The sequence below is a fragment of the Otolemur garnettii genome, unplaced genomic scaffold, assembly GCF_000181295.1.
Source record: "Otolemur garnettii isolate 467f Iridium unplaced genomic scaffold, OtoGar3 scaffold00003, whole genome shotgun sequence".
Classification (NCBI taxonomy): Eukaryota; Metazoa; Chordata; class Mammalia; order Primates; family Galagidae; genus Otolemur; species Otolemur garnettii.
The window spans coordinates 21,565,887-21,583,729 of record NW_003852398.1 but is presented as its reverse complement, the minus strand read 5'-3'; the positions used below and the strand labels follow the sequence as shown (position 1 = coordinate 21,583,729).

Genomic DNA, 17,843 nt, shown 5'->3' with positions numbered 1-17,843 from the left:
TTTTTTGGTTGCAGCCATCATTGTTGTTTGGCAGGCCTGGGCTGGATTCGAATCCACCACTTCAGCTGTATGTGGCTGGCACCTTAGCCACTTGAGCCATAGGCACTGAGCCAACAATTGAAACTCTTTGAGTGAAAGGAAAATAACTCCAAATATGTTCATAGAAAACCTACTTTACAATGATCCAACAGATTCCCCATCAGTCCTAAGCAACAATCTCTAAAGGATGAGACCCCCAAATGTACATTTTGATAGGTTCCTCAGATGGTAATACTAATGCAGGGGTCCTCAAACTTTTTAAACAGGGGGCCAGTCACTGTCCCTCAGACCATTGGAGGGCCAGACTGTGGGCCCCGGGATGAGTTGGCTGCTAAGCAGGACAGGCAACGGTGGCAAAAACACCCAGCGGGCTGGATAATTGTCCTTGGTGGGCTGTATGTGGCCCACAGGCTGCAGTTTGAGGATGCCTGTTAATGCATAATAAAATCTGAGGGGGACTGAAATTCTTTTTAGCAGGGATAGCTCATCTTATGGAATGCTGGCGGCATTTAAGAGGACCAGGGGCTATAAGGACAAAATCACAAGTTATTAGGACTGCAAAGACTACACCAGACAGAATTCTGCCCCCTACCACAGGCCTCTGATGAGCTACAGACTCCAGAGGGAAATTCTTGCCAAGTGTCCACATTGAGGGCTGTGGTGCCTGAGCTGGGACTGGTATCTAGTCACTTGACTTGTAGCCCAGGGCTCTGGTTGCTCTCCCACTTCGAGTTTGAAACGTGGGGTAATAGTTCTTCCTCCCTATGGTAGCCAGATTTAACAAGTAAAAATGTAGGATAGCTAGTTAAATTTGAATTTCAGATAATCCAAAAATTTTTTGTATAAGCGTGTCCCAAATATTGATTGCGTGGGACGTATTTAGTCTAAAAAAATTATTCACTGTTAGATCAATGCCCATAGCACAGTGTTTACGGCGCCAGCCACATACACTTGGGGCTGGCAAGTTCAAACCCAGCCTGGGCCAGCCAAACAAAATGACAACTACAACAAAAAAAATAGCCAGGTATTATGGCAGGCACCTGTAGTCCCAGCTACTTAGGAGGCTGAGGCAAGAGAATCGCTAAAGAGTTTGAGGTTGCTGTGAGCTGTGACTCCATGGCCCTCTACTGAGGGCAACATAGTGAGACTCTGTCTCCAATACAAACAAAAAAATTACTCACTGTTTATCTGAAATGTAGACTTAACTGAGTGTCCCTTGAATTTCTATTTGGTAAATCTAGCAACCAACTGTATTCTTTCCCCCTCCCCCCACCGTTTTTGGCACTAGGCAGATTCAAGAATTGCCCCAGAGAAAAGAAAAATAAGTACCATGCATTTATTGTAGTTCTTGTTTTAAGCTCATTTTAAATATTACTTTGCTTAGTCCATTAATCATGTGAGCTACCTGTCATAGACCCTTTTCATAGTTTTGGAAAACGAGAGGTTAAGTCCAATTGTTAGGATCATGCCTGTAAGCTGCCTCTCTGCCTTTTAATGAAGTTAGTTGTTTTGGCTGTCATTGATGTGAAGACCAGTTAATGCCTATCAAGTTATAAGCTGCATGAGAGATTGATCAGTTTTGACTCATCTGTCCCTGGCTTTGTGAGCAGCTTAATTGATAGCAGCTATTAATTAGCACATCCAAGAATGGACTCCCAAGTCTATCCTGTTAACTGCTCCTGTACCCTGCCTTTTAACCCAGCAGTCGGGTAAATTATTGGTGGGGTCTGTTTGGGCTAGGTTTCAGACCTTCTCTTCTGCATTGGCTGACAAGATATACTAGTGCCTTGAGGGTATCTGTGATCAGAAGTAGGAAGTCTTCAGGCAAGGCAGCACCCTGGCTGTGGAGTCTGACCTGTCTCTATGTTCATGGCATCCTGGGGCTCTGTTCTTTCCCAGCTGAAATGTAGCATGTAGCACTAAAGGATCCTGTTGGCAGGTAAATCAGCAGCTTCAGGAAAGCAAGGCTGACTCTCCTGGCTGACCTGAATTGAAACAGCTAGCCTCTCCCTGAGAACTGCAGCTCCCTGGCTGCTTTTGGGACATCTGGCAAGTCCTTCCCTTTGCTTCAGAATTTTCAGGTTGCTAAGGGTTCCTAACCTGTAGGGATGGAGCTGTTACTGCTCAGTTGCTTCAGGGTGCCCAGCCTGCCTCTTATGATAGATAGTGAGAAAGACACTTACAGGGCATGCCTATCCACTGTCTTCCAGAGGGAGCTGAGAGGTTCAACCTTGTTGGTATAGCCTGAAGAGGAAAAATGGAGTGGAAACAGGGCCACTTCAACCTGAGCACCCCCAGCCCCACCCCTTTGGTCATGGATTCCATTTCCACGTGAGAAGTAGTTTTTCTTGAAAGCATCAGCAGTTGGGGGGGGGGAGCAGCTCCTGTGACACTTTTGGGTCGCTGGGCTCTGTCCTCCACCCTGTGGTAGGTGTGGTTATGCACAGAGCATATTTTGTTGAGAGAGCATATTGGCTTCCCTACTTAAAAAAGAGCTCTGGATTGGGAGGCGGGAACTTGATGTTCTAGTGCCAAGCTCTTGTAATTCACTGGTGACTTTGTGCACAGCCAGGCCTTTCTTGGTCCCCAGTTTTCCTGTCTATACATTGAGATTTTTCAAGTCCCAGGTTTGGCTGGGTGTGCGATCAGCCTCTCCACTCCAGTATTGAGGATAATCCAGATTAATTTCCTGGGGATTCAGAAGCCTTTTCCAACAGAAGAAGCCCTAACATTTAGAACAGGGGTCCTCAAACTTTTTAAACAGGAGGCCAGTTCACTGTCCCTCAGACCATTGGAGGGCCGGACTGCGGGCCCTCGGACTAGTTGGCTGCTAAGTAGGATAGGCAGCAGCAGCCAAAGCACCCGGCGGGCCAGATAAATGTCTTAGGCAGGCTGCATGTGGCCCGTGGGCTGGAGTTTGAGGACGCCTGATTTAGAACAAAAAAAATGAGTTTGTGTTACCTACAGTGCTGGCTGGACCACTGGGAATAGGAGAAAACCTGCTCTGTGGTCAGCAGCCTCCTATGTCAGGGCATTAGTCAGGTATGCAGCTGAACATCAAGTGTGCCTAGCAGCATGCTGACAAAACTGGCTTCTGAAATGCAGGGCCTAGAAGAACCTGTGGCAGTCTATAAACTGTGGTTTATCTGTTAACTGGGAATCATTGGCACACCTGTCTTCTAGAAAGGTTGTAATAAATAAGTTGCTACATGTATAAAACTTCAGCATCATGCAGAGACATAGTAAGAGCTCAGAATTTGATCATTATCTAGTGGAGTTGAGATACACACAAAAGCAGTCATTTCAGGCAGTAGTAAGTACTCTGAGGTCCGTAAATTGCATAGTAAATTAGAACTTGATCCCTAGTTACTGGCTGTGCAGCACTTTACATTGGACAGTCAGGAAAACTGCTGAGGACAATTTACTGTGAAATCTGTGATAAGTGAGTAATCAGTTATCTTGCATCAACATATGGTATGGGATGCTGGGCAAGTCCCTTCCTTCACTTTCATTTTCTGGAAAACTGGAATAATAGTGTCCTTTTGAGATGATTAAGTAAAATCACATATAGAAAGCAACTTACATTAGTTTTTGGCACCACTGAGCACTCAGTAAAAGGTGGTTACTACTACTCCTACGTGCATGTGCTCTTTCCAAAAGGCCAAATTGGAGAGCTGGCACTCGGAGGTCAGGAGTTTTGGTGGCCACTGAGTCATTTCAGTTGTGTGATTGTTAATCAGCTTTTGGGCATGACTTTAGGGACTAGCACTGGCACCGGGGGAGACCAGGTCCATGTCTGGGCAGGGTGAGTGGGAGTACTGTGCACCGTCTGGGTTACCACAGGCTAAAGATAGTCACCTGGTGCTGGGGCTGGGCCTGAGCCAGACCAGGCTGGCTGGTATCATGTGACTGGAGCCTCTGTCCCTCCTCTCAGGCCAAGGGGGCACAAACTCTGTACTCCTGGGCTGGCTGCTGGCCTACAGCTTCTTTTTGCTAAGCACTCAAGATGCTCTGACCTGAAGGTTTCCCGCCCCCCTACCCACTACCCTCACACCCCAGCACCCTTCAGCCCCTTCTTATGTTTCATTTGCAGGGCTAGGGGAAATCTGGGTGGGAAAGGGCTGGGCAGAGAGGCCACTGAGAAGTAGTGGCAGCAGGAACTGGTGAACAAGGTGAGGAGGATTAAGCCAGCATTCTGTTTACTCTGTTCTTGGGGGTAGAGGGGTGTGCAAGGGTGAGTGGCAGGGAGGAAGGCCTTAGGGTCTCTAGCCTCCTTCTGTGTGACTCTACTATTCGAGTCTGGTGACAGCTGAAAGTAGCCAGGCTTTTTTGAAACTCTGCCCACAGGCTGGCCTGGGAGGGGCAGGCACAGGTGGTGGGTGGGTAGGTGGGAAGCCTGTGGCCTTCCTGGTCATCAGGAAATTTTGACTAAATCCAAATTTTACATAACAAATCTTTTCATTAAAAAGGGATACAACGGAGAAAGATGAAGCTTTTGTTGCTTCCCTTGGTGTTTAAAAAAGAACAATAGGGGCGGCGGCCCCATATGCTGGAGGTGGCCCCATATGCTGGAGGTGGCGGCTTCAAACCCAGCCCTGGCCAAAAACTACAAAAAAAAAAAATAAATAAATAAAGAACAATCATTGGCCAGGAGTTGTGGATCAAACCTGTGATCCTAGCACTCTTGAGAGGCCAAGGTGAGAGGATCACTTGAGCCCAGGAGTTCAAGACCAGCCTGAGCAAAAGCGAGTGAGACCTCATCTCTACTAAAAATAGAAAACGTAGCTGGGTGTCGTGGTGGGTGCCTGTAGTCTCAGCTATTTGCGAGGTTTAAGGAAGGAGGATTGTTTAAACCCATGAGTTTGAGGTTGCTGTGAGTTAGGATAAAGGCACACATTCTAGCCTAGGCAACAGACTGAGACTCTATTCCACCCCCCCCAAAAGAAAAAGGGAAATCAGAAGGCCACAGTTTCCCCCTCTCTTTACTGCCTCCTGCCCCATCTTAGATGCTTCTGCTGCATTCCACTGTTGGGATCCGGAGTTACACTCTCAGGTAGATCCCTGGTTGGCCATAGTGAGGCAGTTACTTGGACTCCTAAGCTTCTGTTCCACCACCTCCTGTTGGTTAAGAACAGGTTTTAGAGGCAGACTTCTTGGCTTCAAATCCTGTTCTGCTGCTTGCTGGCTGTAATCTGGGCAAGTAACCTTTCTACCATGTGCTTTTAGTGCCTCGTTTGCAAAATGAGACCAATGAGAGGAAATAATACAGCGTTATTGTGAGGATTGTTAAAGAGTCCATGCAGAGAGTTTGCAGATGTCCTCAAACTACGGCCCGTGGGCCACATGCAGCCCGCCTAGGACATTTATCCGGCCTGCCGAGTGTTTTTGCTGCTGCTGCCTGTCCTGCTTAGCAGCTGACTCGTTCCAGGGCCCGTAGTGAACTGGCTTCCTGTTTAAAAAGTTTGAGGCTCCCTGGTGTATGGTATCTAGTAAGTGCTCAGTCAGTACATGTTACCTGTCATTAATATTATGTCTACAATTTGCTGCTAATAACATTTCTCCTACTTTGATAAATCTCAGTGTTTGAGATTGTGCCAGTCTCCAGAGGTGATACTAGTCCCCAAATAAACTTTCAGTCATTTTCCTGGTAGATTTTGGACCTGAAATGTGGTAGTCCTCTCTGACCACCCACTCTCAGTCCTACAGGCTTTCTCCCAACTAGCCCAACGTCATCTCACCTTTCACCACACTGGTCTTTCAGTTTTAATTCCAACTTCTCCCTTCCTCCTGCCAGTTCTTTTTTCCATGACCTGATGAATTTGTATCACCCATGTGCTTTTTCCTCTAAAACCTTCAGTAGTTTCTTAGCTTGGCACCCATAGCACAGCGGTTATGGTGTCAGCGACATACACCAAGGCAGGCGGGTTCAAAACCTAGTCATTGCCTGGAAAAAGAGCCAAGGTGGGTAGAGGAGCTCATTTGCAGTCTAGATTGAGTGAATTGACCCAGTTGATCCCCAAGAAATTTTTTTTTTGCAGTTTTTAGCCTGGATAGGGTTTGAACCTGTCACCTCCAGTATATGGGGCCGGAGTCCTACTCCTTGAGCTACAGGCACCGCGCCCCCCCCCCCAAGAGTTTTTCCACACACTCTGATTCTTTTCTTTACTGTTGAGAGATTCTTTGGTGTGTTTCTCTGTCTCTTAAGGGGGAGGATTGGGATTGCTTGGAAGTAATTGAGCTTCCTTTGTAAATTTGAATTGTAGTACTTAACATTGGTTGAGTATTTACTGTGTGCTCTACTTTTTTTTTTTTTTTTTTTTTGAGAAAGAGAATTTCGCTCTGTTGCCCAGGGCTAGAGTGCGATGGCATCAGCCTAGTTCCTGGCAATCTCAAAAGCTCCTGGGTTCAAGGGATACACCTGCCTTAGCCTTCTGAATAGCTGACACCATAGGTGCCTGCCACAACAGCTACAACTGGCTGATTGTTCCAGTTTTAGTAGAGATGAAGTCTCACTCTTTCTTGCTCAGGCTGGCCTTGAACTCCTGAATTCAAATGATCCTCTCACTAAGCCTCCCAGAGTGCTAGGATTACAGACATGAGCCACTGTGCCTGGCTTGGAAGCTGACTTTCAAAGGGGCTCTGCAAGGAAGGAGTGGAGTAGGTAGGGACTCCAACCCAAGTCCATCAGGTAACAAGATCCATGTGCTTAGTGATTGGGCTGCTCAGCTTTTCTAGGTTGTATTTGAATGAAGGAGTGATAGATACTGGAAAGCTGAGGCTCAGAGAGACAGAGGATCTCAGGGAGTTAGACCATCAGGGATGTGGTCATCACCCACTCTACTTTACATGTGAGCTACTGTCCCTGCTTCCACCATCCCAGTTAGTAATTCCTTTCTGTCTTGCCCTCCCTCAGCACCTACCTTGTATCCCTCATTTCCTTTCATCCATCCTGCTGCGGTGATGGCTTAGCTCCCCCTCCTCCTTGCCACTTGAAATAATCTTTTTTTTTTTTGGAGACAGAGCCTCAAGCTATCCCCCTGGGTAGAGTGCTGTGGCATCACAGCTCACAGCAACCTCCAACTCCTGGGCGCAAGCAAGTGTCCTGCCTCAGCCTCCCAAGTAGCTGGGACCACAGGCACCCAGCACAACGCCTGGCTATTTTTTGCTTGCAGCCATCGTTGTTTTTGGCGGGCCCAGGCTGGATTCGAACCTGCCACCTTAGGTGTATGTGGCTGGCGCCTTAGCCACTTGAGCCACAGGCGCCCAGCCACTTGAAATAATCTTAAATAGGCTTGGCTCCTAATTTAAATAAAAATAGTGACTTTGTCATGAAGGTATAGTTTCTGGAAAAGTCCTCTGGTGTCCTCAGCACCACCAATTTCAGATTGCTTTGTACACATAGAAATTTTAGTGACTTTCGTTTTTAACAGATGAGTGTGTGTATTCAGGAAGCCTTTTGACCACCTAGAACTAGAGTCAGAGTCAGTACTGCTCATTTCTGGCTGACTGGTCCAGATACCTTTTAGCCCCTGACTGGCCTTAGTTGAGGAGGAACACCGCACGAGGGCCTCTGCCGTCCTCCCCTAGAAAATTCTGAGCCCCAGAAACCTGTAGACATTGCAATAATCAGCTGGGCCCTGTCTAGGGCCTGCCTCTCCACACTGCCACCTCCCTCTCTGAGAATCAGTCCTTGTCATCCTCTTTTTACTAGGAAACCCTGAGATTGCACCACAAAGGTTTTTGACTCATTCTTTACTAGTAGAAGAGAGACAGGTGAACCACTGTGCTCCCTTGAAGTTTCTGGTGAGCTGGTTAAGAGCTTTGGCAAAGGTTAGTTCTTTACCTAGATCTGAGGAAGCACCTTCCCTCTGTGGTCCCAGTTACCTTTCTACAAATAGAGGGGATTAAAACTATGGTCCTTTTTGCTGTTCTAACATTCTGCAACTGTTTTCTTAAATAAGTGAATGATGGTGATTTTTGAGCTGGCCTTCGGGTCAATGGCAGCAGGTGCAGGTATCAGAATGTAGTGGTAGGAGGAGGATTGTCCCCTGATTTGGCTGGAATAGTGCTGGATATGGGAACTGGTGCCTGTGTAATGTGATATGTTTTCATTGGGAGCCATTTCAGATGCCAGGACCAACTGGACCTGTATACTCTGTGTGGGGGCTTACATGCCCTGTGACAGTTAGTTACCTGGTGAGGGTGGGTACCTGGGAAGGTACCCAGAAAGGGATGTATGTAATTGAAGTCAAATCAGAAAGCCCAGTATCTTTTCTAGCCTCTTGCAAGGGCCTGAAAGCAGCTCAACTCAGCCTTCCTGGGTTTCCCAGAGGCCTAGTATGATATTGACAGATCTATGAATTTTAAATAAAGGCAACAATAGTCCTCTCTCCCTAGTGGATTTTTCTGTCTTTCTAGTTTCTCTTTGTCAGGGATAACCTGAGGCTCTAGTGGGGAGCAAAGAATAGGGCATCTTGAGTCCTCTGGACAGAGGGACCTGGGGATGGGGCTTTTTCAACAAACTCACATGGGCCTCCCTACACTGGACTAACTTAAGAATATTCATATGTATGCCCAGACTGATTGCCTTCATCAGCTTGGAATTGATAGGAATTAGGGAATCAGTGGGATCTTTTCATGGCAGGAGGGCTGTCACATTGATTGAAGACTAGATCTATCTTCCTTTCTTTCCTTTCTTTCCTTTCTTTCCTTTCCCTCCTTTCCGTCCTCCCCTCCCCTCCCCTCTCCTCCCTTTCCCTTCCCTTCTTTCTTTTCTTTCTTTCTTTTCTTTCTTTCTTTCTTTCTTTCTTTTTTGAGACAGAGTCTTACTATTGTCACCCTTGGTAGAATGCCGGGCATCACAGCTCATAGCAACCTTCAACTCTTGGCCTTAAGCTCTTCTCTTTGTCTCAGTCTCCCAAGTAGCTGGGACTACAGGCACCCACCACAGCGCCCAGCTATTTTTTTGTTGTTGCGGTTGCCATTGTTGTTTGGCAGGCCCAAGCTGGGTTTGAACTCACCAGCCCTGGTGTATGTGGCCTGCGCCTTAGATGCTGAGCTATATGCACCGAGCCAAAGACTGGATTTTTCAATATGGTGTCCCTTTGTGATCAAACAGTGACCTGAAAAACTTTATTTACCTCATCTTTTTAAGGAAAAGTCTTTAGGAACCCCTTGCCCTCTGAATCTCATTCCCCTTTCACCATACTGTTAATGAGCTTGGTGTTGCAGGCCCTTTAGTCTGCTCTCCTGGTAGCATGCGTGGAATGGTATTTGGGTACTGGGAGAAGTGATCACTAGCATTAGCTCTGGTGTACAGTAACCTGGTCCTGGTTTGAAGCAGGTGAAATTCTTTAGCCTTGTCAAGAAACTAGGTGATGGTAGGCTTACCTGGGCCAACCCAGGGGTCACAGGACAGAAGGAGAGTACAGAGTAGCCCCCTGGCCCTCAGGGCTTCATCCTCTTGAGACTGAGATTTTCTGTTTCACCACTGCCCAGCATTGGGAGTGGGGGATGCTGTGGGCTGAGTTGCACAGCTCCGGCTCTTAGAAGGCATGTGGGGTGTCTTGAGGGGGCAGTGGCTCCGGTGGCAGGCAGAAACCAGGAATGCAGTGGCCTCACAGCTAGCAATCAGGCAAGGACACTGTCTGCTCATTAAGGGAACATGAGTCTGATCAAGGAGTAGAACATTCCTTTCAAGGCCAAGTAGGCAAATTTCTGTGCTCAGGGACTGGGGGCAGCTCTGGCCCTGGCTTGGCTGGTCAACAGTGGAGGCAAAGTGATGGGAGAAAAGTGTGGGCGAACAGGGCCTCAGGATGTGTCTTTTCCTGTGGGTCTCTGGGGGAGGAAGGGGCAGAGACCTTTCAGAACTGTGTTGGGAAAACAAATGTTAAGTATAGAAAGGACCGAACCTATTAGAACCATTTAAAAAATAGAAGACATTTTTCTTTAAAAGCCCATGTCACTGTCAAAAAATTTAAATCTCTACAATGTAGTGTTTAACTTCTGATCATATTTAACGTATTCTTCTAGAGATTTTTACTATGTATATGTGCATGTGTGCTTTTTTTATTTTTGGCAAAAAGTGGAATTTTATATCTTTTCTCATTTACTGTGTCCAACTTTTCATATCATTAGAGATTGGTTAGCTTTTTAATGGCTGTTCTAAAAATGGATTAATTTTATGTAGCCAATTGCCTACTTTTGGTCAAGTACTGTTGTTTTCAACTTTTAAGTTATAAAATAGCACTTTGGTGGACATCTTTGTACATAACTTTTATCTAATTTGTATCATTAGGATGGGTTGCTAAAGGGGGAACAGCTAAATCAAGTGGATGCCTACTTTTTCTTTGGAAACTGAGGAGGCAGACAAAATCTTTCCTGAGTGGCTGGCCCTGGTGTGGTTCCTAGATTTCTTGATTTTTTTATATTGCCTTCTGTTTGGTCTGTGCAGACACAAACTTCTAGAATGTTAGAGCCCAGAAATAATCTTTCAGACCCTTTATGAAATCTGCAGTGATACAAGAGTACTGAATTATAGTGCTAAACTCTGGCATGGACTTCCCTCTCCAGGGTTCAGTCCCTGTTTTACAAGTGAGTGTAGAGCTATACTCTGTGAGGGTCCTTGTATCTCAGAGTCTGAGTTCCTGGGGTGCTGCTGCTGGCTCTTTGTGTGATCTGACACTCTAATTTCTTGAGGAAGGGGCTGGTAGAATTATTACTGGTATTTAAAAACATCTTTTTCTCCTCTCCACTGTTTCTTCCTCCTATGGAAACCTGCAAGTTGCTTGGTTGGATGGGAATGATACGAGGGGTGAGGAGCTGGTAGTGGTCCCCTCATGTGGGTTTTGCATAACCATCTCTCTCTTCTCGTTCCCACAGAACATTCTGCTCCGGCCAAAGTGGTGAGGGCAGCTGTTCCTAAACCCCGCAAAAGCAGCAAGGTAAGGAATAAGAGTGGGTACCCCATGGGGACTTCCTGGACGTAGCAGCTTCTTTCCTTTTCTAGTGAGTGCTTCTGGACTGTTAGGCAGTTTTGAGTCCTCTCTGAATAGCATGAGGGTCCCTCTGAACCTCCAGTGTGGGTGATCCTAGTGACAGACTGATTGGCCTCTGATCTCTCAGAGCTAGATCTTGGGTGAGGGACTAAATGGCAGAGACAGGTGAATCTCCCCCCAACCCCTTAGGAACCCTCATAGAATGTGCCTTACAGGTTGGTGACTTTGGAGATGCAATCAACTGGCCCACACCTGGAGAGATAGCCCACAAAAGTGTGCAGGTGAGTCTGTGGGGAGGATGGGTAAGTTTGAACTCTTACCTAAAATATACATTTTGGGTTCTCAAGTTTTCAGAGCCTCAGATTTTACCTTTCTAAAACACTGGTTATAAAATGGGCAACATTGGGTGGTGCCTATGGCTCAGTGGTTAGGGTGCCGGCCCCATATACCGGCATATACCGGCCCCATATACTGGTGGTGGGTTCAAACCCGGTCCTGGCCAAACTGCAAAAAAAAAAATAGCCGGGCCTTGTGGCAGGTGCCTATAGTCCCAGCTACTTGGGAGGCTGAGGAAAGAGAATTGCTTAAGCCCGGGAGTTGGAGGTTGCTGTGAGTTGTGTGATGCCACAGCACTCTACCAGGGCGATAAAGTGAGACTCTGTCTCTACAAAAAAGTGGGGGGTGGGAGGCAACATTGAAATAACTAAGAATTTTCATCATTTGAGCCTTTGCTTTGTGTCAGGGACTGCCAAATGCAATTGTCCCTCAGTATACTTGAAGGGTTGATTCCAGGACCCCTATGCATACCAAAATCCTCACATACTTAAGTCCTGCAGTTGGCCCCGTGGAACCGCAGTATATGACAAGTTGGCCCTCTGTATATGTAGGTTTTGCATCCCACTAATACTGTATTTTTTGGTCCACGTTTGGTTGGAAAAAAATTCCATGTATATATGGACTCATAGTTCAAACCTATATTGTTGACCCTCTGTGGTCTGTTCATCATGTATCCCTCTTAGTATCCTCCAAGCTAGGTTCTTTTCCCATTTAGAGATGAGGCTACTAAGACTCAAGCATTTTTTTGTTGTTGTTGTTTGCAGTTTTTGGCCGGGGCTGGTTTTGGACCTGCCACCTCCAGCACATGGGGCCGGCGCCTTACTCCTTTGAGCCACAGACACTGCCCTAAGACTCCGAGTTTTAATTTCTGGCCCCTAATGGCCCAATGGGGATTGGAAACCAAGTGTATTGTACTTCAAAGTCTTCGTTCTCCATCACTAAACTTGAATTTTCTGTGAGTGAAACGAGTGGTCATTAGGGCAACCTAACTTCCACACCACGTGTGTTGGGGAAACAAAATCTCCCGTACTCCAGCAAAGGGGTGGAACTGTGGTCAGTTCTGTCTTTCTCAGCCCTTTTGTTCTGGGCCAGTGGCCTGGATCGCTCACTCACTGCCTGTGGCCACCTTCAATTCACAGATAGGCTTTTGACAGGCCAGGGGTCTTTATCTCTTCAACCCACAGACGGCCTGAACAACACAGCTCTAGTCGAAGGGAGTAAACATATGGCTTTTGCAGGCCCCAGCATCTCTCTCCTAGGGCTTTTCTCTGTCACTTAGACTTGGAAGCCAAAAGGGCAAGTTGTCTCTTCTGTCTGCTGGCCCATTAGATTATGCTTTCCAGTTAAAGCATCTCAGGTATGAAAGCAGAACCTTAGAATACATGTGTAGCTCCTTCTGCTTGTCTTTGCTCATGACAGGAAGTACCCTCCCTCCCATACCACGAGGCTCTCACACTCACCTCATTTCCTGGTTATTTTCCACTGCAGCCACAGTCCCATAAACCTCAGCCTACTCGTAAGCAGCCACCCAAGAAGGACATGAAGGAACAGGAGAAAGGAGAGGGGAGCGACAGTAAGGAAAGCCCGAAAACCAAATCAGATGAATCTGGGGAGGAGAAGAATGGGGATGAGGACTGCCAGCGAGGCGGGCAGAAGAAGAAAGGTAAGTGAGTGGGAGCCAGACTTGGGAGAAGGTGGCAGGATGGAATTATGAAATGTCACACCTCTCAGGGGGTTGCTGGGGAAGTCTAATGTGCCCCCCAGAAAGTCGTTGGATAAGTGATGTGGGCCATTGGGACAGTGGTCTTCTCTTCAACCATCTGTTCATCAGTTCCTCCTCTTAAAGATAAAAAGTTTCCAAAAACCTGCTAAAATGGTTAGGGTCAGGTTGTTCTAATAATAGAGAGTCACAGTAACAGTGGTTTAAACAAGATAAAAGTTTTTCCCTCGTATGACAGCTTGGTGTACATAGGCCAGGTCTAGCATGGCAGTTCTTTAATTTCCTTTAATCTTGCTGTGGTGCATTGACTCTTCATTATCCAAAATGGTTTCCTATTTCCTCTTCATTGCAGCTATAAGGAAGGGGAAAGAGGGGACGTAGCTTCTCTCCTTTTAGGGACTCAACCTAGAATTGGCTACTTTAACTCAGCTCTCTTAGGTAGCATTTTCGCGCATGTCTGAAGGGAGTCTGGAAAGTAGTCTTTACCTTTGGGCAGCTAAATATGTATGTCTAACTTCAGAAGAGGATTCTCTGACTTTGCAGAAATCATTATTGAGAGTTAAATTAGGAGTCTGCACTGAGAACCCCTGGCCTCCTTATTTTATTTTAACTTTAGTTAATTTTTTTTTTTTTTTTTTTAATAGAGATGTTGCTCAGGCTAGTCTCAAACTTCTGGCCTCAAGCAATCCTCCCACCTTGTCTTCCCAAAGTGATAGGATTACAGGCATGAGCCATTACACCTGACCTGGCTTTAGATGTAAAAAGGAGGCCCAGTGTGTGGAAAAGGGAAGTTGCCCAGGGTCACCAGATTGTGATTTAGGCCCAAGCCTAGGGCAGGGGGAAAAGAATCGGATAAGGCTGGCTAGGAGGTGGTCTTTCCCCTCAAACCTTTGTCACATGTCCATGCTATCTCCCAGGGAACAAACACAAGTGGGTTCCATTGCAAATAGACATGAAGCCTGAAGTACCCAGAGAGAAACTGGCCTCACGCCCTGCTCGCCCACAGGAGCCAAGACATATACCTGCCAACCGAGGGGAGATCAAAGGTAGGCACTACCCACTATGGAGGGCCTGGACATGAGGGACATCCTCAGGCCTGACCTGGTGTCCCCTCTCCCCATAGGGTCTGAGCCTGCCACCTACGTTCCCGTGCCTGTGGCCCCCCCCACCCCAGCCTGGCAACCAGAGACCAAACCGGAGCCTGCCTGGCATGACCAGGATGAGACATCGAGTGTGAAGAGTGATGGGGCTGGTGGGGCGCGGGCTTCCTTCCGTGGCCGTGGACGGGGGCGTGGTCGCGGCCGGGGACGCGGCCGGGGTGGTACTCGAAGTACGTGAGGCCCCTTTGGGCTCCGGGATGTCCAAGGGAGTGTGGCAGGGGTGGCGGGCAGGAATCTGCTCTCCCTCATGACATCTGTTTTCCCTGTAGCCCATTTTGACTACCAGTTTGGCTACCGAAAGTTTGATGGTGCAGAGGGGCCTCGTACCCCCAAGTACATGAACAACATCACCTACTATTTCGACAACGTCAGCAGCACTGAGCTTTACAGTGTGGACCAGGAGCTGCTGAAAGACTACATCAAGCGCCAGATGTGAGTGCGAGGGAAGCTTCTTGGAAAAATGAGAGAGAGGTTATGGGTTGCCAGAGTATTACAGCTGGGTAGAGGAGAGCTGGACAGAGGCTCTTGTGGTACTAGCAGCAGTGCAGCCTCTGGTTGGAGCTGTGAAAGATAGCTTTTCTCTGGTCATTTGAGCTCACTTTTCGTAAAGTTGTTTATTATAGAACTAATATCATATTTACTTTGAGAAAATTAAAAATTATATCACTAATAAAAAGGAAGGGAAATGTCTAGATTGAATATACCACCTTACATGCTTCCATTTTTGGAAACAAGATTGACAGAATGCTGGCGAATGTTTAGTGAGTGTTCACTGTTATCTAAGGCTCAGTGTTAAATCTTTTACAGGCATTATCTTCATTTAATTTTGTAATTTTTATCTGCTGAACTTCCGTGAACCTGGGTATTTTAACCCCATTTTATAGACAAGCAAGCAGGCTCAGTCACTTACTTAGAGTCTTATAGCTAGCAAGTAGCAAAGCACAGATTTAAATCCATTTCTGTCTAGTATAAGTGGTTAAAAACCTTTGCTCTTAACCACCCTGGGATATTCTCTCGTAGTCCAGTGGGGAAGTTGTACAAGGAAATAGATAACTGCAGTAGAGTATTACAAGTGTTTTAGGAGCAGAGGAGAAAGTGACTGGGTTTTAAAGGAGGATGACGAGTTTGCCAGACATGCAAAGGGACAGAAGGTCAGAGAGTGATTTGACCCAAAGCAAAGTAAAGATAACCTCATCGGTCTTCATCTTTTAACATTGTATGTAGGATAAGAACAGGCTGGGTCCCAAGCTGTGTGAGATTGCTGGAGTGTATAGCAGAATAGGGAAAGGTGTTTTCGTAAGTGACATAGCAATCCCTTAGTGATGTCTCTCCTGTCCACTTAGTGAATACTACTTCAGCGTTGACAATTTAGAGCGAGACTTCTTCCTGCGACGGAAAATGGATGCTGATGGTTTCCTACCCATCACCCTTATTGCTTCCTTCCACCGAGTGCAGGCCCTTACCACTGACATTTCACTCATCTTTGCGGTATGTCTTCCTCCCTGGGGTTGGGGTCCAGGGGAAAGAATGGTCCCATTTATAGAGCTGGAGTTTTGGGCCAAGGCTGAAAACCCTAGAAGAATGTCCATCTGATTAATTCTGTTAAAATCCCAAGGCTTGGCTGGCCTCCCTCTCTCCCTCCCTCTCTCCTTCACTTACTCCCTCTCTGCCCCTCTCCCCTCTCTCTCATCATGGAAAATGTTAAGACATTTACAAAAGTTGACAGGAGAGTATATAATAAACCCATCACCAGCAGCTTCAGCAGATATTAACTTGTAGTTGGTATTATTCCATCTATACCCTCATCTGTTTCCCCTCTCACTACTTTGAAGAAAATTCTAGATAACCTGTCACTTAATCCACAGACGTTTCAGTACATGTCTCTAAGAAACAGACTTACTAAAAACATAATCACAGCATCATCATCACACCTGAAAGTATCAACAGTTCCTTAAATATCACCAAATACCTAGTCAATTTCAAATTCACTTCAGTTATCAAAAAATTTTTCATACTTTGTGAGAATTAGGATTCACATAAGACCCATGTATTGTCTTGTTAAGTCTCCTCCCTTCCTTTCTCTTTTTCTTTTTCCTTGCACTTTATTATTTGAATAAACAAGGTTGGTATAGCCTATGGAATTTCCCACAGGACACAGTGGTGTCATTTACCATGTTTATTTGTACTCCAAAGTTTGTAAATTGATAATCTAGAGGCCTGATCAGATTTAAGTTTGGGGTTGTTTTTTCTCTCCTTTTGTCAAGAATACTTGATAGATTTGATGTGTTCTTTCTCAAGGTGTCACATTATATATATTTCATGAGATTATCTCTTGTGATACAAGCTGCTGTTGGTGATTGTTGCCTGTTATTTCATTTAGGGATTGCAAAATGGTATTACTACAGCAATCAGTCTGTAGTGTTTTAAACTTTATTTATTTACTCCTTTTTTGGTACCTCATCGCTCAATTTGACCTTAGTCTTCATTTATTACTGAAATACATAACTCTTTGAGGAGTGACTTTGCCTCATTAGTGTTTAATTACCAGGAAGTATAGTTTACATGAGAACGGCAGATAAATGTTTGATCTTTTCTTTCTGTTAACTAGTTAGCATAATTATAAGTTGATCCCTAATAATATTTAAAAGTTACCAGTGAGGCTGGTATTTGTTTTAGTATCATTTGTTTTTATAGGCTTAATGGATTCAAACATATTACTTCAGTCCATTGCAGTTAGGAATTGTCCTGTCTTTTGCTAATGAGACCCTAGTTTATCTTGTGCATTTTCTGTCCCAAATCTGGAATTAGTCACTTTTTAAAGGGACCATAATTCCTTTCTTTTGGGAAATTGTATTTAGGTGCCATAGTTTGAGTTTTAAGGGTGCTTATTGCTACTTGGTTGGTAATTGTTCTAAAGGTTTGTTTTTTCTTGGTGTTTTGGTTTTGGTAAGATAAAATACATCATTTTATACTTCCTATTAAAATTCAGGAGTACAGGATCTTGACTTAACCCTGTGGGTCTTCTTTTACTTATACCTGCTCCTTTTTCTGATGTCCAAAATCTTAATTCCTAATGACATCAACATAATTACTCATTTATTTTATTCTGCAGTATACTTACTTTATTTTCATGATACTACCACTACTATTGAAAACAGTTCTTTTCACTTTATACAAAAAATGGCTTTAGTTTATTTGAAATAATCTATGTGTGGTTATGCCTTTAAGAACAAGATGGCCATAAAGTTCATGTGTAATTTAAAGTGGCCAACTGTTTTGTTTTATTTATTTATATATTTTGAAACAGTCTCACTATGTCATCCTCAGTAGAGTGCCATGGCGATACTCTCAGAAGAGTTGGAACAACCTCAAACACCTGGCTATTTTTTGGTTGTAGTTGTTGTTTGGCAGGCCCTGGCTGGGTTTGAACCCATCAGCTTCAGTGTATGTGGCTGGCGCCCTAGCCACTGAGCTATAGGTGCCAAGCCAACACATGTTCTTTCTTTTTTTTTTTTTGAGACAGAGCCTCAAGCTGTCCCCCTGGGTAGAGTGCCGTGGCATTACAGCTCACAGCAACCTCCAACTCCTGGG

The 17,843-nt window shown here is 45.5% G+C and overlaps 1 protein-coding gene across 3 annotated transcripts in view; it reads left to right on the top strand.

Annotated features, from left to right (window-relative positions):
- LARP1 (La ribonucleoprotein domain family member 1) overlaps positions 1-17,843 on the top strand; it is a 62,301-nt gene that overhangs the window by 25,367 nt on the left and 19,091 nt on the right. For all 3 annotated transcript variants that reach the window (XM_012808408.2, XM_023515416.1, XM_003782015.3), the window contains exons 2-8: positions 10,921-10,982; positions 11,252-11,317; positions 12,861-13,035; positions 14,010-14,138; positions 14,216-14,422; positions 14,522-14,684; positions 15,596-15,740. In XM_012808408.2, the coding sequence (XP_012663862.1) occupies positions 10,921-10,982; positions 11,252-11,317; positions 12,861-13,035; positions 14,010-14,138; positions 14,216-14,422; positions 14,522-14,684; positions 15,596-15,740 (947 nt within the window). The remainder of the gene's footprint in view (positions 1-10,920; positions 10,983-11,251; positions 11,318-12,860; positions 13,036-14,009; positions 14,139-14,215; positions 14,423-14,521; positions 14,685-15,595; positions 15,741-17,843) is intronic.